At 38.0% G+C, this 18,179-nt stretch overlaps 1 protein-coding gene and 1 pseudogene across 2 annotated transcripts in view; one reads left to right on the top strand and one right to left on the bottom strand.

Annotated features, from left to right (window-relative positions):
• CDK19 (cyclin dependent kinase 19) overlaps positions 1 to 16,991 on the top strand; it is a 158,189-nt gene extending 141,198 nt beyond the window's left edge. For both annotated transcript variants that reach the window (XM_004422211.3, XM_014781161.2), the window contains 7 exons: positions 1,634 to 1,777; positions 1,937 to 2,006; positions 6,936 to 7,008; positions 7,417 to 7,514; positions 8,547 to 8,625; positions 9,310 to 9,576; positions 12,673 to 16,991. In XM_004422211.3, coding sequence (XP_004422268.1) covers positions 1,634 to 1,777; positions 1,937 to 2,006; positions 6,936 to 7,008; positions 7,417 to 7,514; positions 8,547 to 8,625; positions 9,310 to 9,576; positions 12,673 to 12,804 — 863 coding nt within the window. In that variant the 3' untranslated portion in view covers positions 12,805 to 16,991. The remainder of the gene's footprint in view (positions 1 to 1,633; positions 1,778 to 1,936; positions 2,007 to 6,935; positions 7,009 to 7,416; positions 7,515 to 8,546; positions 8,626 to 9,309; positions 9,577 to 12,672) is intronic.
• Positions 2,660 to 2,758, bottom strand: LOC147914522 (U6atac minor spliceosomal RNA; annotated as a pseudogene).
• Positions 16,992 to 18,179: the final 1,188 nt, after the last annotated feature.

Genomic DNA, 18,179 nt, shown 5'->3' with positions numbered 1-18,179 from the left:
TGGTAGAGGAAAGAGAGCTGAGAAATGAGTATAGATAGTACAGGATCCAGAGGACCATTTAAAATTAGAGGCTAATATGGGACAGGAAACCCTAGAATTTAACACTGCCTGCTACACTGAGGTTCCTTCTCTTAGCAATTCTCAGGGAAATCTAGATCCTAGCTCCTGTCCTTTGAATAGAGGACAAATCAGGAATTGGCGTGACCAGCAACATACAGTCATGGTCCCAGTTGACTGCATGATAGAGGCAGCCATCAGGAAGAGAGACGGGATTGTCAGAGGCAGCTGTCAGGGGCAAGAGTGACAACCCACATGACGTGGGAGAGAGAAAAGAATCCAAAAGTAGACACTGAACAGTGTTATTACTCTACTCTTTAGTGACGGATGTTCATGATGATGATGACCCTCCTGTATCATTAAGAACGATTAAATTATATTTTATAACCTCTTAAGATGGCAGGTAATGGTGTAGTAAAAAGATGGTTATTGGAGGCATATATTCCCATTATCCAAAAGGCTAACTTATGTGGAAGGAAGCCGTTCTTGAATGGAGTCAGATATGTGAGACATTTACTGTATGGTTTTTTCCATTTGCCAACTTGTTTTACATAATAGCATACCAACAGTAATTCTAGCTAATGGATATAATTGGATTTTTTTCTTATTTAGCTTGTTTACAGAATGTGATTCCCACATTTGGTAGGCTACTAAACACTGTACTTTTCTATACTATATCAGAGTCTGTGCATTATTATCTTTTTTAAAAAATACTTATTAAACAGCATTTATTTAAGTGAGCGAGTGTGAATATACATCTAACAAAAATTAATTCCCTTGTGCATTTGGCAAAGTATTGTGAATATAATATTATAGCCTTAATCTAAATTGCAGTTTTTCAATGTGTAAAATCCAAATAGAATAATCTTTAATTGGTGATTTGAAATAGTTAATAAAACTTTTAATAATGCCTAACTTTATCCTGGGGTATTAGAGGGTTGGGGCAGCATCTAAGTGAATATGTTTAGATAATGTCTGTTTCTACTGGATTCTACTGGTATACTTATCAGCTTCTAGACTTTACAATTTGTTGAAAAAACTGAAGTCAGTAGTCTTTCAGACAGAAGTTGAGTTTTTTCCAAATCATTTTATGTGGTTTGTACTGTCTGTCGGTCTAGACTTACAACTCAGAAATTTTGCTCTATCATTATGCATTTGATTGCTCTAAGGGAATGTATTGCCAGACCTGATGATGATATTGTTTTAGTCTATCAGATCTTGAGTATCATGCCCTGAATGAGATTATCAATTGAATGCGTCGGTGATCGCATTATTAACAGTGGTTAGAAAGGCTTTTGCCTAAATCTGAAGTAAATTCATTGCTTGCTCAATTGAGTTTCCCAAGCTTATCTTCATCAGGAAATTTACAAGTAAATGTTTTTTATTTGGCTTTCAATCTGTTCTGTGATGGTACAGCTGTTTCATGTCTCATAGATGTGTTTTCTTAATACACTTATTGTACTTTTTAAATTGCTTCACTGAAAAGTATTTTTATATGTAGGTTGTGATTATACAGGAATTATAACCAAAGAAATATAATAAATATGTATAAAAATGTGTTTTTCTTCCTTCGTAGATATATGGGCAATAGGTTGCATATTTGCTGAATTGTTGACTTCAGAACCTATCTTTCACTGTCGTCAGGAAGATATAAAAACAAGCAATCCCTTTCATCATGATCAACTAGATCGGATATTTAGTGTCATGGGGTTTCCTGCAGGTAATTTATTTTCCTTTTCAAAATAATATTTGAGTCATATTTCAAAATCATTCCTTTTCAAAAGCATATTTTAAGAATTTTTAAGCTATAATAACTAGGAGATTTTTGATAAAAGTAACACATTATTTCCTATAACAATATTTAATATTTTTTTGTAAGATAAAGACTGGGAAGATATTAGAAAGATGCCAGAATACCCCACACTTCAAAAAGACTTTAGAAGAACAACGTAAGTAATTCCATATTAAATATAAGTAGTAACTTCAATGGGAATATTTAAATTAATCCTTTTAAAAACCAGATATAGATTATTATTTAAACCAGAAACTTAGATTTTAGTATATTAATTATGCCTGTTATTTAAAGAAGATATTCCAGATGTTGTTAACATATATGCAGGGTTAGGCTGTAGCATTTAAAAATTTTTTAAGAATGTAAGGGTCAATAGATAGTTTAAATGTCTCTTCTGATTTAGCATGATAAAGGGCTCAGTTCAAGGCCGCGACTGTGATTTTATCTTATCTGAGTAACGACTGGTGACTGAAATGCTGGGCTAGGCAACCGAGAAGGATGGCAGAAAGAAGGACACAGGACCCGGGATCTGAGTAAAACAAACTGGTGGGGACATGTACGCTGGATAGCAATGAGAGGAGAGTAGAAGTTACACCATGAGAGGAGTTTGTTATAAATATGCACGCCTAGAGGAAAAGGTGGAAAAGCCTCTCTTTTGGGCAACTTAACAGAAACATTTCAGGACAGGATGGCTTGTAGACACAAAAGCAGACGTAATGAAGAGACACAGAGAATGTCACTAATCATTTTTGGCCCCCTGTTTCACAGTCCTTGGTAGGGTCCTTTGCCTCTATCCATCTCTTTTTTTAAAAAAAAAAAAAACCATGGTTAGATGCCCATTGTCAGGCTCCAGGGCCTTTTCCATCCTTGTCAAGGGGAGTGCTAACCTTCTCTCCTTTCATACAACACGTGTCCATGTCTTCCAGATAGCACCGATATTGCTCAAGGGTTTCTCTTGGCTCTCTTCTCACTCTAGACATTTTCCCAGGCAGTCTCCATGATTTTGATGGCTACAGTTTACCATCAATTATGCTAATAACTCCCAATTTATATACCCTACTCAGATCTCTTCCCAGTTTCAGACCCATTTATCTAATTGCTTCATGGAATCCCAACTTGAATGTTTCATAAATACTTCAAATTAAATGTCCAAAACTGAACTTCACCATTTATCCTCCTAAACCTCTCCTCCCACTGTATTTCCTGTCTTAGGAAATGGCTCCGTGATTCACGTAGTTGTTCCAGCCAAAGACATGAGAGATATCCCTGATCCTTCCGTCTCACTCTCTTCCATTTTACCCTCCCGAGTCCAAACAATTAGTAAATCTAGTCAGTTCTTTGTTCTTAATATCCTTTGAATCTTTATATTTCTCTCCATTTACCTGCCACTATTAAAGTCTAGACCACCACTCTCTCTCACCTAGAATCCTGCAGTGGCCTCCTAAGTGGTATTTCTGCCTCCTTTCTTCATTCCACTCCCTGTCTGTGCTGCAGTCATTGCCAAAAGCCAACTTGATCATGCCGGTCTCCTGCCTGCTTGTAATTCACTACTGCTCTCAATTCCTTAGTACGGCTTACAGAGCTTTGGCTGCTACATCACGAAATTCATCTCCTAAACCGCTTTCTACTTTGTATGGCCTAGACATCGTGAATTTCTTTAAGAATCTGAAAAACCCTGAGCTTTCTTTGACCTCTGGATTTTTACACATGCTGTTCCCTCAGTCTTGGATGTACATTCCTCTCACCCATTTCATCAGATTAACTCCTATTTATCCTTTCTATTTATCCTTTAGGTCTTGGTTTAGGCACCACTTGCCTGATGAGGCCTCCCCTGACCTCCCAGGTCTGAGTTAGGCGCTCCCCTCTGCACTCCTGTAGCATCCCATGCTGCTTCTCTCAGTACTGATCACTTTGCGCTACAGTTAGCTTCTGAATACTTATCTGCCTTTCCCTCTAGACAGTATGGATCGTGTCTATTTTATATACTCTTATATATACATCCCCAGGGCCTGGTATGTAGTTACATGCTTGTTAGTTACTTGTCAAATGGGTATTAAATGAAAGTGATTCAAGTAATTAAAGATACTCTAATAATATAAAAGATGGAGAAAATTAATGAAAGCACTTAACATTTAACTTAGTATTTAAGACTAAAGGAAAATTTTTACATAAAATAGTACTGTTTACAATAACCAGAAATAAAATTTAGGAGAGAAATTGAAAAAGATAAATGAAATTCAGTTAGAAAAGTAACAGGAAAAGTTCGGAGATAAGAGCCCAGACTTCCTAAGCAAACAATTCTACCCACAAAAAAGCAGGCTACTAATACATAGGACAAAACAGGATTTATTAAAAATTAGCTAAATCTAATACAATACATTTGTCACTAAAGTAAAATATAATAAAGAAAAAAATTCCAGAAAACATTTCAAAGGACCTAAAAAGTAAAAGAATAACTTATTGTCATTGTATCAGATAAAAAGAAAAGAACCCCTTACCCTCATAATGAACTGGAAAGGATAACAATAGAAGTTTCTGTAATCTTTCCAAAGTGTCAGCTCTTATTAGCTCATTAGAAGGCAAGGTGAAAATAGAATTAAAAAGAAATCATTAAGTTGACTTTAAAAACTGAATGTTCAAATAAACATGTCTGATAAAATGCTTCATAATGTATATAAAGAGTTTGAATTACTTTGAAAACTGTTCAGCTCCTACACTGTAGCAAATCTGAAAGAGGATAATTCAGAAAATGACAAACAGTTCAGCTTAACTTTATACTAGGAAAGATAAGAAAAAACCACAATGGGAATTGAGCGAAAGGATTTCTCAGGTTCAAGACCTTTTATATTATGGTAGAAACAAATAATCGAGAATCTGGAGTTAACCCAAGAAATCAGTTGATTCAACATAAAGACTCAAGACACATAGACTCCATTTCTACATAAACTTTAAAGTTTCCTCCCGTTACCAAACTTAGTGGCTACCTTGCCAATAAAAATGTACCTGGTATTGGAGGAAAAAAATTTTAAATTAATACGGCAAAGATTTTTTAAATGAAAATACCTAGTGTTGGCACGAGTATGATAAAATGGGCATTCCTACTCGTGTGCTACTGGTGAGAATGAATGCTTGTCAAGCTTGGATGTACCTACAAATCACCTGGACGCCTTGTTAAAAATGCAGATTCTGAATCAGAATCTGAGACAAGGCCTGAGAATCTGCATTTCTAATGCAGGCTCTTGGGTGCCCATGCTGCTGATCTGAGGGCCAGGTTTGCGTAGCAATGTTCTAGAGCACATAAAAATGGCTTTGAAATGTGCTTTGACCTAATAATTCCAAGAATTTATCCTGTGGGAACAATCAGAGCAGCCACAGATAGCAAACCAAATTCTTACTATGTGCCAGGCCTGGTGCTAAGCCATTTACCTACATTTTCTTGTGTGATCCTCATAACAACTCTATAAGGTAGGTATAATTATAATCCTCACTTTTCAGATGAAGAATCTAAGCCTTTCCTAGAGGTTAACTAACTTCCCAAGATCACACAACTGATAAATGACTGAGTCAGGGTCCGATAGGGGTCTCTGAGTCTCACCTGCTATGCAGTATTATCTCCCTATGATGTATACCAGATTTACCTACAAGGACCTGTGTCTTATAACTATTTTGAAACAAACAACAGTAACAATAGGAGATATACAACCACTATAAGTAGTAAGTTTAAAGAGCATTTGACAAGGAAAAGTGTTTATGAAACAATATTAAGTGAAAAAAGGACAATTTATATAGTATGATCTCAATTTTATAAAAACAAAACAAAAAAATCCCTCTGTTTGTATCATATATATATATGCATAGAAAAAAATGCCAAAGGAAAATTATCAAAATATTGACAGTGGTTCTTTAACACTGAATGGCTTGATTAGGATTGAGTTTAGTTTTCTTCTTTATGCTTTTCTATATTCTCTAAATTTTCTACCATGAACATATATTACCTATTTTTGACCTTTTTAAAATGTTTCTTATATATAAGAAAAAATATATATATGATGAAAGTACATGTAGTCTATTTAGAATAATAAAATGAATACCCGTCTAGTCACCCCTCAACCAAAGAAATAGAACATTACTAAGATTACTGAAGTACTCTGGGTGCCCTCCCTTCCTATTCACTTCCCTCCGAAAGGGTAGCCATTATTCTGAATTTGTATTTATCATACATTCTACATTTTTCATTATAGTATTACTACATATGTATGCATCTCTAAATAAATTATTGCTCAGTTTAATATATCTGTGAACTTTATATAAATACTATCATACTGTGTATTTTCTTCTGCAGTTTGCTTTTTTTCCCACTAAACCTCTGTATTCATTTTTACTATTATATAACATTCCATTCTGTGAATATATAACAATTTAATTACCCATTCTTTAGTTGATAGACATTTGGGTTGTTTACAGTCTTTTTCTATTACAAAAGTGCTGCTAAGAACATTCTTGTCCATGTATCTGTAGTACATGTGCAAAAATATCTCTTAGACTAGAGTATGTACCTAGGAAAGGAATTGCTGGGTCATAAGATATTCACATATTCAACTCTAATGGTTAATGCATAATTATTTTCCAAAGTGATTGTAACAATATAAACTCTTGCATGCAGTGTGTAACAATTTGTGTTTCTTTACACATTTAGCAATATTTGGTTATGTGTTCCTTTTTTTTTTTTTGTGAGGAGATCAGCCCTGTGCTAACATTCGCCAATCCTCCTCTTTTTTTGCTGAGGAAGACTGGCCCTGGGCTAACATCCGTGCCCATCTTCCTCCACTTTATATGGGAGGCCACCACAGCATGGCTTGACAAGTGGTGCGTCGGTGTGCACCCGGGATCCGAACCAGTGAACCCTGGGCTGCCACAGTGGAGCACGCACACTTAACCGCTTGCACCACCGGGCCGGCCCCTTATGTGTTCCTTTTTAATAGGAAAAAACACATACCTTGTAGGAAAACCAATCTTGGAGCTTTCCATTAAGAAACATAAATGATGTGAGTGTTCCCAGTGATGTGTAATTGTCATATCCTTGCAGGTATGCCAACAGTAGCCTCATAAAGTACATGGAGAAACACAAGGTCAAGCCTGACAGCAAAGTGTTCCTCTTGGTAGGTGCATCTCTCCCAGACTGGGCAGTGGGATCCTTAGCATAGTTCTCACCTCATCCCATTTACTGTGGAGTTGTCCCAGCACTTCCTCCTCTTTAGAAACAGAAGAAATTGGTGGATGCTGGGGCAAAGTTAGATATTTTTCTTTTGAGATGTCACCCTTGACTTCTAGCCTTAATTTTTTCTAATGATTTATCAGCAGAAAAAAAGTTAAATTCCAAAAGGGCTTTAATGCTAATGATTTCTGCCAATTTCATAGAAATGTGTGTGGTGTGCTAATAGTGCAGTGAGGTATACGAAATGGCTTCTGATATTAATCAAAATCTGTTAGACATTAACACGAAAGTCAAAACATTGACTTGTAAACAACCTTTTCACGTGCTCTCAATTTCTTATGTGTTCCTGTAGCTTCAGAAACTCCTTACTATGGATCCAACCAAGAGAATTACCTCAGAGCAGGCTCTGCAGGATCCCTATTTTCAGGAGGACCCTTTGCCGACATTAGAGTATGTATTCTACCTTTTCTGTGCCCTTTGCTCCAGGTTGAGCATGTCAGATGGTGGCTGAAAGCAAGAAAAGCACTTGTTACTGAAGTATTTTACTTTCTTCCTTAATACTACCCCAGAGAAAAACTACTCATGAGAAAGGTCCTATATTTTGAAACAGGTAAAGCTGTAGAGAGGTATGAATGAAAACAAGTATTTTAGGAATGACCATTAATCAGTTTTACAGATAAAACTAAAGCTGAGAACAGATGGGAATTTAATTTTTTAATTTTTTAAATTTTTTGGTGAGGAAGATTGGCCATGAGCTAACATCTGTTGCCAATCTTCCTCTTTTTGCTGAGGAAGATTGGCCCTGAGCTAACATCTGTGCCCATCTTCCTCTATTTTATATGTGAGATGCCACTGCAGCATGGCTTGATGAGCGGTGTGTATGTCTGTGCCTGGGATCCAAACCTTCGAACCCTGGGCTACCAACACGGAGCATGTGAACTTAATGACTCCCCACTGGGCCGGCCCCAGATGGGACTTTTATACATTGGTCAGCCAGATCAGTTTAAACCAAACCAGTAGGGAACTGAGAATTTAAAATTCTGTGTGTCCACAGCACTTCCAAACCGTGTTTTTCCTCAGCCTTGTTACACCCATATATATAAATTGTGCTTGGATTTATTAGAGGTGCAGCTTTTCTTGAGAAAAAAATTTATTTTCATTGTTGAAGCACATACAAATTCAGTTATTTTTAGTGCTGATAAGTTTGTGTGGAGAAACTTCTATGTCAAAAATGTCAACTAGCTAACAACAATTAAGATTTGTTATTGAAAGTGGCAATTAGTATAAAACTTCAGACGACTAATTGTTTTTTTGTTATTGCTTGAATTAAGTTGTGCTGGGAGGGATCCAGGAAACACTAGCCAAAGATGAAGAGTAGGAAATAAATTAAAGAAAAAAAGTGGAATTTTAAATTAACAAGGTCAATGATATTGTAGATTTTAGTCATGACATGTATTTTTTTTTTTTTTAATGATTTTTTAGTGTGTTTGCTGGCTGCCAGATTCCATACCCCAAACGAGAATTCCTCAATGAAGATGAACCTGAAGAGAAAGGTGATAAGGTATAGCCTGCACGGTATACTTTTACATCCAGAAAGTAAGGAAGGCAAAAAGAGAACTTAGGGAAGTATAATTCCTATGTATTCAACTGCCTTTTATTTAATCAAGTATGTATTTACTTCTTTGTAGGTGTACTTTGAAATTTGACATATAGTAAACCTACAGATAAATGAACTTCCTGATTTGTTTTATAGCCTACTTTATTCCCTGATTCTGAATTCTTGTTCTTTTGGTTCGTTCAGTGTCATCACCATCCCTTTTTGCAGGCTGCTTTTCAAAGCCTCATTCTGTTCTTTGATGGCAATTGATTAATCAGGCCCCTCCCCATTCTCCTCTACTTTTCCAAAATCGTAATCGAAGAGACCGTTAGAGCTGGTTTAATGAGTGCAGAACCATTTTCTGTGTGCCTTATGGTCTTCAGTAAGATGTCTGTGTCTGATTTGGAGGATTACTCTGCAATCTAACTGAACTTCAGAGGGTGAGTCCTGTTCAGGGCTCAGTACTTTGACCTCTGGGGATGCTATATTCCCTGGGTGCTCCATCCTCCCATCATTCCCGTCACTTTGGTGTCCCCCATAGGTCGCTCCCCAGGTTGGTCAGCAGTCACACGTGCATGTCAAGTAATGAAAGGAATTTGCTGTTCATTTAGTTCCATACCAAGCTTGCTTTTTGTTTTTCTTTACAAGAATCAGCAACAGCAGCAGAACCAACATCAGCAGCCCACAGCCCCTCCACAGCAGGCAGCAGCCCCTCCACAGGCACCGCCACCACAGCAGAACAGCACCCAGACCAACGGGACTGCCGGCGGGGCCGGGGCTGGGGCTGGGGGCACCGGAGCAGGGCTGCAGCACAGTCAGGACTCCGGCCTTAACCAGGTGCCTCCCAACAAGAAACCGCGGCTGGGGCCGTCCGGCGCCAACTCAGGCGGGCCTGTGATGCCATCAGATTATCAGGTACTGCTCTGAAGTCTGCACTTTCTCACGTTCGCACGTTTTATGAAGTAGGAAGTAGGTTTATAATAGATCCTTTTAGAATTAAGTAGTACTTAACTCTAAAATTTGATTGTACAAACTGTACAATCTTGTTTCTAAGGCATCATATGGAGATGACGATTTTTGTCATATTTCATGTAATTGCAAGATATTTCGTCTCTTGACTTGTTTATCCTGACACCCTGAGAAGGGGAGGTGGGGCAGGCAGGTGGTGACAACTGCCTGTCATCTTTGGGTCAGAAAAAGATACCTGGGTAAGCAGTGGAAAAGGGAGAGGAGTGGCAGCTCATTTTGGACAAAACAAGCCGCATACTTCAGAAAGATTTCCTGTCACTGTGAGGAAATAACCAGTAAGTAGCCACTGATTTAATCCCATCCAAAAGGATTAAAATCGAGACTTCTCAAGTAACTGTTAAATCTCACTAGAAATAATTTTGAGACTAGGAAATACTTTTGGTTATTAAGATAAAAGAGAAAACTATAGTTGTACTACTAATTCAAAAAATTAAAAAAAGTCTAAGGATTGGTATTTGGAGAGACAGGTAAAAATACTTGTGAAAATCATAGGGAATCTCACAAAAAAAAACATTTACAAGGTAGCAATAAGCTAAGAAAAGATCTAAGAAGAAGGGAAAAAGACTTAAATGAAAGGTAAAAAAAAAAAGAAGCTTTAGAACCATGGTCCCTCGGGGAACTGATGGAGGAGGAACACTTAGGAGGGAGATAATAGAAAACCAAACCACAGGCAAGGGAGCCATAAACTCACTGCAGAGGAGCTGGAATCAAGAGAAGCATCAACAAGAAAGACATAAGAGGAGGCCGGCCCCGTGGCGTAGCGGTTAAATGCGCGCTCCGCTGCGGGCGGCCCGGGTTCGGATCCCGGGCGCGCACCGACGCACCGCTTCTCCAGCCATGCTGAGGCCGCGTCCCACATACAGCAACTAGAAGGATGTGCAGCTATGACATACAACTATCTACTGGGGCTTTGGGGAGAAAAAGGGAAGAAAAAAAAGAATAAGAAATAGCTGCCTAAAGCAGCTTTACATTTTGAATATCTCAACAAACTAATGTGTTTTCACACAACTACTTATCTGAAAACTTCTCTTTGAAGACTCCCTGCGAGCAGAGAAATATATAACAGCGCTTCCATTTGGTTCCAATTAAACTAATCAAGGCTTCAGTTTGATCCACTGAAAACAGCTTGCTCTTTGAGTAGTAGCCATGAACATATTTGAATTTGATTATAAATTCAGTTTTACCCTAACACTGGTTTACTCCTATTATATGAGCAATAAATCTTTATGATATATTAGCTCCTCTTTGTGTCTGTGATTGTATTACATTAACGTGATTATAGTCAATCATGGACAGAATACTTACCTACTGTTTTTACTCCTTTCAAATCCAAGACTTCTTCAAAATGCTTTTCTTTGTCCACACTGTGCTATCTACTTAAAAATAAAACAGCATATCCATGAAATGGATAGATATCTCAGCTATTGAGTTGGAGAGACGAGCGTGAGATGGGTGAGGGAGTCCCTTTGCACCGATTTGCAGATCTCGTGTCATCAACATGTGTGTTCTTTATCTAGCCTGGAAGAGCTATTATGCTGAATCTAATCTGTTCAAGTAAAAGTAATCACAGCCAGCCTGACAATCTAGGGCTTGTGAGTGGAAAGCATATTTTTTTCATAATAAACTTCAAAATAAAGCATGTAGCTAGAATTTGGAATTTTGAAAGGCTTCTTACACCAACACAGCTAGTCAGAGTTATGTAACTTAGGAAGGAGCGAAGTGGAGTTATTTTTAACCAAGACTATCTTATTGCCCTTTGTCTTGGACCAGGTTTTGCAAGTCCGGGTGAGGGGGACCTTGCTGATTTGTCCTTCCTTGAACTCCTAGTACCGCCTCAAGGTCATTTGCATTTTTAACTACAAGTAATAGTTTTATTACGTATATTCTTTCCCACTTTGCTCACAGGAAGAACTAGCCTTCTGAGTGTAGCCAAAGACACTGTTCCAGTTATATTTAACCAGGCGCCATGTTCTTACTCTATAGGTGAATTTTCCTTTGTTTTCTTTTTTTTTTTTTTTTGCGAGGAGGACCAGCCCTGAGCTAACATCCAATGCCAATCCTCCTCTTTTTTGCTGAGGAAGATTGGCCCTGGGCTAACATCTGTGCCCATCTTCCTCCACTTTACATGGGATGCCGCCACAGCATGGCTTAACAAGCAGTGCATTGGTGGGCGCACGGGATCCGAACTGGCGAACCCCGGGCAGCCGCAGCAGAGCGCATGTGCTTTACTGCTTGTGCCACCAGGCCGGCCCCATGAATTTTCCTTTTATATATATTTTCATATTTGCCCTTGGTACTATGAAGATGAATGTTGCATTTAAAGTAATAAAATACATTGAATTGAAATGCATTTGTCTCTGCCTTCTCTTGAGGGCGTTTTCACATATGAACATTTTTTATTCTAAATATTACCTGAAGTTTATGAAACCCACCTCTGCTGCCCCACCCCCCAGCCCCATCTTGCTTTGTCAGGTGGGTGGTGCTGCTGATGCCACTCTAGCCTCTATCTCTGAAAACTCTTTTCTCTACAAATGATTTCTTAATCACAGCCTTGTTATTTATAATGAGCAAATTAACAGCATGTCAGTATACATTATGAATACCATTGATTCAATATGCCTAATTGATTATTCTTGTTTGCAAATCTCATTTTTACAAACAATAACTAATTTTTCAGAATTTGTCAGTATAAACAGCAGTGGGTCATAAGTTTCCCCTCTGCCCTTCTTTGCCAGTAGCTTATCTTCCAAAGAAATCCAGCCAAACTTCATGCCTGCCGGAAAATGTGGTTACAGTGGTGGCAGGCTATGACTTCAAATAAGCAAAATGCATTAATTAACAAACTAAGTTAGCTGTCAGCTACCATGGATCTGATCTAGGAGCCTCTGAGGGAAATGCTTCAGTTCTCCATCCTATTGGGATTAATCCTGAGCCACTCTCTTCTTCTTTCAGTAATTCCCTTTTCCTGTTTCCTTCTCCTAGCACTCCAGTTCTCGCCTGAATTACCAAAGCAGCGTTCAGGGATCCTCTCAGTCCCAGAGCACACTAGGCTACTCCTCCTCATCCCAGCAGAGCGCGCAGTACCACCCATCTCACCAGGCCCACCGGTACTGACCAGCCACAGCCCAGAGCACAGACTCCAGCAATATGATGTCTGCATTGAAAAGAACCAAAAATGCAAACTATGATGCCGTTTAAAACTCATCCACTTAGGAGGAAAACTACATACTCAGCATTTTGCAGAGCTGACTGATGTCTCTTCTTTATTGACTAAAAGAAGATTTTTGTGAAGTTTCCCCAACACCCTTTCCCTGCATGTGTTCCATTGTGACTTCTCTGATAAAGCATCTGATCTAATCCCAGCACTTAACTTCTGTAACCTTCAGCATTTTTTTGGAAGGACTTCCTGGTGCACCTTTCTCATGCTGTATCAATCACTATGTTTTCAAAGCTCTTTTAATAGGATTTTAATGTTTTAGAAACAGGACTTCAGTGGTGTATAGTTTTATACTTCATGAACTGATTTAGCAACGCAGGTAAAAATGCACCTTTTAAAAGCACTACGTTGTTTTCACAGAATATAACTGTTTTGCTCATGAAGTCTTAAACAGAAACTGTTACTGTCCCAAAGTACTTTACTATTATGTTTTTATTTATCTAGTTTCAGGGAAGGTCTAATAAAAAGACTAGTGGTGGGACAGAGGGAACCTACAACCAAAACCAGCCTAGATCTTTTTGCAGTTACTATGCTTTATGCTACAAAGACCTGAAGTCAGTGGTGATTTTTATATAATCATTCATATGGAACGTAGTTCCCAGAATCATCTTATTCTGAATAGTAGTCAGTAATTAAGAATTATAATTTTAACCTTCATGTAGCTAAGTCTACCTTAAAAAGGGTTTCAAGAGCTTTGATGAAATACAGTCGTCTGGTGACCCACTCCAGAAGGCTGAAGAGAATATTAACTGCACTAGGATTTCTTTAAGGAGTAATGTTGATCAAAGGATGTATTACTTCCCTTTGAAGGAAAAGCTTTTAGGGTGTATTGTACATAAAGTTGGCTTCTCTAAAGAACTGTTGGTTTCTTCACATCTGGGTTAGCTTGAGTAACATTCTTACATAATCAAGGGTACTCAAATAGAAGCCTGCAAATTAATCTGCTTTTAAAATAAAGAGCAGAGTCCTCCATTCATATTTGCATTAGACATAGAGTGACTATTTTTAAAGCATGTTAAAAATTTAGGTTTATTCATGTTTAAAGTATGTATTATGTATGCATAATTTTGCTGTTGTTACTGAAACTTAATTCTATCAAGAATCTTTTCATTGCACTGAATGCTTTCTTTTGCCCCTAGGAGAAAACTTAATAATTGTGCCTAAAAGACTGTGGGCAGATAGTATACGACTATACCAGATAAAATGCATATTTGCATTTCCATGATCTATGAATTAAAGGCTGAGTTCTTTCTTAGCCAGTGTAAGGAACCCCTTACTCCCCAGAGTCGCAAGGAAATATAAAGACTTAAGCACCCATTGTAATGTAAAGGGCAAGAAATTTGTGTTCTTCTGAATGCTACTCGCAGCACCAGCCTTGTTTTAAACATTTTCTTGAGCTAGAAGAAATAGCTGATTGTTGTATATGCAAGTTATATGCATTTTTTTTACTATTCTTTGTGAACTTATCTACCTGGTTATGATACTCTGGGTCCATACACAAGTAAAATAAGATTTTAGACAGAAGCCAGTATACATTTTGCACTATTGATGTGATACTGTAGCCAGCAAGGACCTTACTGATCTCAGCATAATAATGCTTATTAGTAATAAGGACTATATGGTGACACTCATCAACACTGAAGATGAAACAGTTGACATGCTCCATTGGAAGGAATTTTTGATTGTCTCCATGGTAATTTACCCCTTGCATTTTTTTTAAATGAGAAATTAATAGCCCTCTGTGTAATGTAGCTACTGTGTAAAGTTATATCCTGTGCCCTGAAGCCTCATTGTCCAGAACTCTTGGTCATCAGATGCTCACTGCACCCTCACCATGTGCCCAATGCCATGCTGGGTGGAAGACACAAAGGGCAAGACGTACTCCCCATCCTTAAGGAGCTTATGATCGATTCCATGAGGGAAGCTTTCCTCGGAGGATTGGCTTATAAGTGAGACTGTCTTAGAATATGAAGGTCGTTTTGTTTACTTCTAAACCCACTTAGGTAGAGTAATTATTCCAAATTCTGCTCTATAATAAACAGTGTTATGGAGAGGTTTCTATGTTTCTAACTACCTTCGAGAAAGCCAGTGATTAAATATCACAACAGGCATTAATGTAGATTTGAAATGTTCACAGCAGCCTTTCAACAACAACTGGGTGGTCCTTGTAGGCAGAACACACTCTGTGAAGTAGTTGTAGGAAATTACAATGAAAATAGAAGCTCTGCTCTTGCCCTCAATGAGAGCTTACATTTGTAAATGGAAAATCCCAGTATCTGCAGGAACCAAAATACCATGCCCGTGAATACTTTCTAAGCAACTTTGATAATCAGTTATTATGATATGTGTTTATATGACCACAGGACTACCCTGCTTTCCTTGTATATAGTGAATTTTACTGGTAGAACTGATATAGAAACTGTAAGGGGGTTTCGTCAGTTGCTTCCAGTACGTAGTGTTCAGGATTTAGCCAGATAGCCCCATTACACACATGACTGGGTTTCCCGTCACTGCGCTGGTCCTGGCCCTTTCCTCCTGTGTTCTTGCCTCGGGGTTGGTGATACCCACTGGTGGCCATTACCCTTTGAAATAATTTGGTTCATATATGGGCCCTAAAATTGTGGGACCTCAAAAGAGACCTCAAAGCTTTTTGAGGTTAAAATTTACCTTTGTGGTCCCCAAATGACCACATTCCTCTTTGAAAACTTATTACTATCATGTCCCCTGAGAATGCAGGTGTGCATCCCTCAGCATATGGGAACACCCAAACCAGGAGAGGTTATTGAAAGGAAGGAAGGAATCAAAGTGAAGATTTTCTGCTCTCCATATTACAAATCACTTTTCAAGTTAGTTTTCTGGTGAGGTGTGTGTTCGGGAAAAAGGATTCTAGAATTTCTGGACAGCTGAGCTCAAGAGTAAGGTCACCCGGCGGCAGGGCTGATACTATGAGACTGAAACAATCCTTGTGATGAAGTAGATCATGCAGTAACATACAAAAACCGATGACGTGTATATTTTTATATCTGTGTGGTTTTAAAACTCTAGTACTTAGAATTTTGGCCTTCTGCACTACTCTCTTGCTCTTGTAAACATAATTTGCATTTAAGAATGGAAAGGGATGACATTTACCTATGAGTTCACTGCCTCATTCCTGGTGAAGCTACTGCTAGTTGTATGCCTCTAAAATGATGCTGTTTTCTCTGCTAAAGGTAAAAGAAAAAAACTAGTTGGACAATAAGGCTTGCAGCTTAATCTGCTTTGAATAAATTTATGTAGCAGAAACTCTACAATGAAGGAAAAATTCTATGAACATTGCAAATCCTAAACTCTGGTGTTATCTTCCTAGGGAATGGAGGAAGGCGGTGAAAGGGCAGTTAGACTGACGGAGGCTTGAAGAATTCAAGTATAAGTAATGTTTTATATAAAACATAGCAGTTTAGGTCCCCATAATCTTCAAGAATAGTCACAAATATCATAAGCAAAGTTCATTGTTTTAGGATTTTTTAAAAATGTGTTGTACCTAAGGCCATACTTACTCTTCTATGCTATCACTGCAAAGGAGTGATACGTATGTATTATATGAAAAAAAATCCTTAATGCACTGTTATCTCCTAAATATTTAGTAAATTAATACTATTTAATTTTTTTAAAGATTTGTCTGTGTAGACACTAAAAGTATTACACAAAATCTGGACTGAAGATGTCCTTTTTAACAACAATTTAAAGTACTTTTTATATATGTTATGTAGGGTATCCTTTCTAAACTGCCTAGTTTGTATTTCCCTTAATTCCTACTTGTGAAGTGTACCTGTCATTGTCGCTTTTTTCAGTCATTTTCTGCACGCATCCCTCTTTCTATGATTATAGAGATGACTGTGTATGCTTTCCGCACTGTGCTGTGAGGTGTGCGCTCGGAGCCGGCTGCACCCCAGCAAGGCCTGCTCCGTGGGCTGCAGCTCTGGAGCCTAGTGCTCCCTGCTTCTGAGCTGTCCTGACATCCTTCTTGAAATGACTGTTAAAACTAAAATAAATTACATTGCATTTATTTTATATTCTTGGTTGTAATAAAACTTAATTGACTTTGTTTCTGTGTGGATTTTTTTAACGATAGAAAAACTCCTGTTATAAGTTTTAGTGTTAAAATTTTATCTGTGTGCCTAGAAGCTTTTCAGATTACACTTGTCCTGCAGAGATGCAAAGTTTCCCTTCAGGATGCTTATGATGTCACAAAACCACAGGGGCAAGGCTTGCAAATACCTCAGAAGCAAAATTACAGTTTTTTAAACATCTCTAGCGAAAACATCCTCTTTTTAAAAATGAACATTAGAATGATGTCTTAGGAAAAACAGGCAGCATTTTGTGGGTAGAGAGGCATTGGGAGTTTCTCCTTTTATAAGAACATTCTGTTGTACCTGGCTGCCCCTTCTTAGAATTTACTTGAAGCTTCTTTGGTTGCTCCAATGGTCAAAGGCGTCGTGGAGTGAATTGAAGAATGTTTAAGTGGCATAAACACAAAACTTCCATTTCTATTTAAAATAGATATTGCACACATCCAACTGCTTCCCTGCTCAGCACAGATTGTGTATTAATACTGTGCTATTTGTAGGGTAGAGCTTTCCTTGGAAAACTGTTCTTTGACCACAGCTGCCTTTCTAACCAGCCACCTGGGCAAGAGAAAGTGGATGACTGCACAGCTCCTTACCACTCCTGGGAAATAACTTACAAGTGCAGATCTGTCTCCCTAGCTGACTGTAAGTTGTTTGTGGAGGGCCTGGGTTTTATTCCTCCTGTACTTGCAGCAGCCGGTATGATAGCCAACACAGAGCAGACGATTAATACGGTTGATTAACATCACTTTGTCATTAACATCACTTTGTACATTACTTTGTACACTGGCATGGAATTCCTGGATCATTTAATATGCCGTATTTGTATATGGACAGGGATGAACGAATGTAATTTTGTTCCATGAATAATACAAATGCTAGACATAGGCATCATTTCCTTAAAATAGGTTCATTTCTTATGTTTTTGGCTGCAAAGTTATAATAAAATATCACCCTAAAGGAATAAACAATTCAAATTGCATTTGAATAAAAAAATTGAACCCAGTTAGCCATACTTGCCAATCTTCTTTAGAAACCATCTTTCTTTTGGCTGCCTAGAGGTAGGCATTTTAAAGCCTCACATAGCATCATTTTATTGAGCAGGCAGTAGAAAGCCAGCTTGGCCAAGCAACACACAAACCTAATAGGAAAATTTGTTCATATGG

This window comes from Ceratotherium simum, chromosome 19 (genome assembly GCF_057802395.1).
Source record: "Ceratotherium simum simum isolate JZ-2026a chromosome 19, ASM5780239v1, whole genome shotgun sequence".
Lineage (NCBI taxonomy): Eukaryota > Metazoa > Chordata > Mammalia > Perissodactyla > Rhinocerotidae > Ceratotherium > Ceratotherium simum.
The sequence above is the reverse complement of the archived record's forward strand: the minus strand, read 5'-3'. Positions and strand labels throughout refer to the sequence as shown.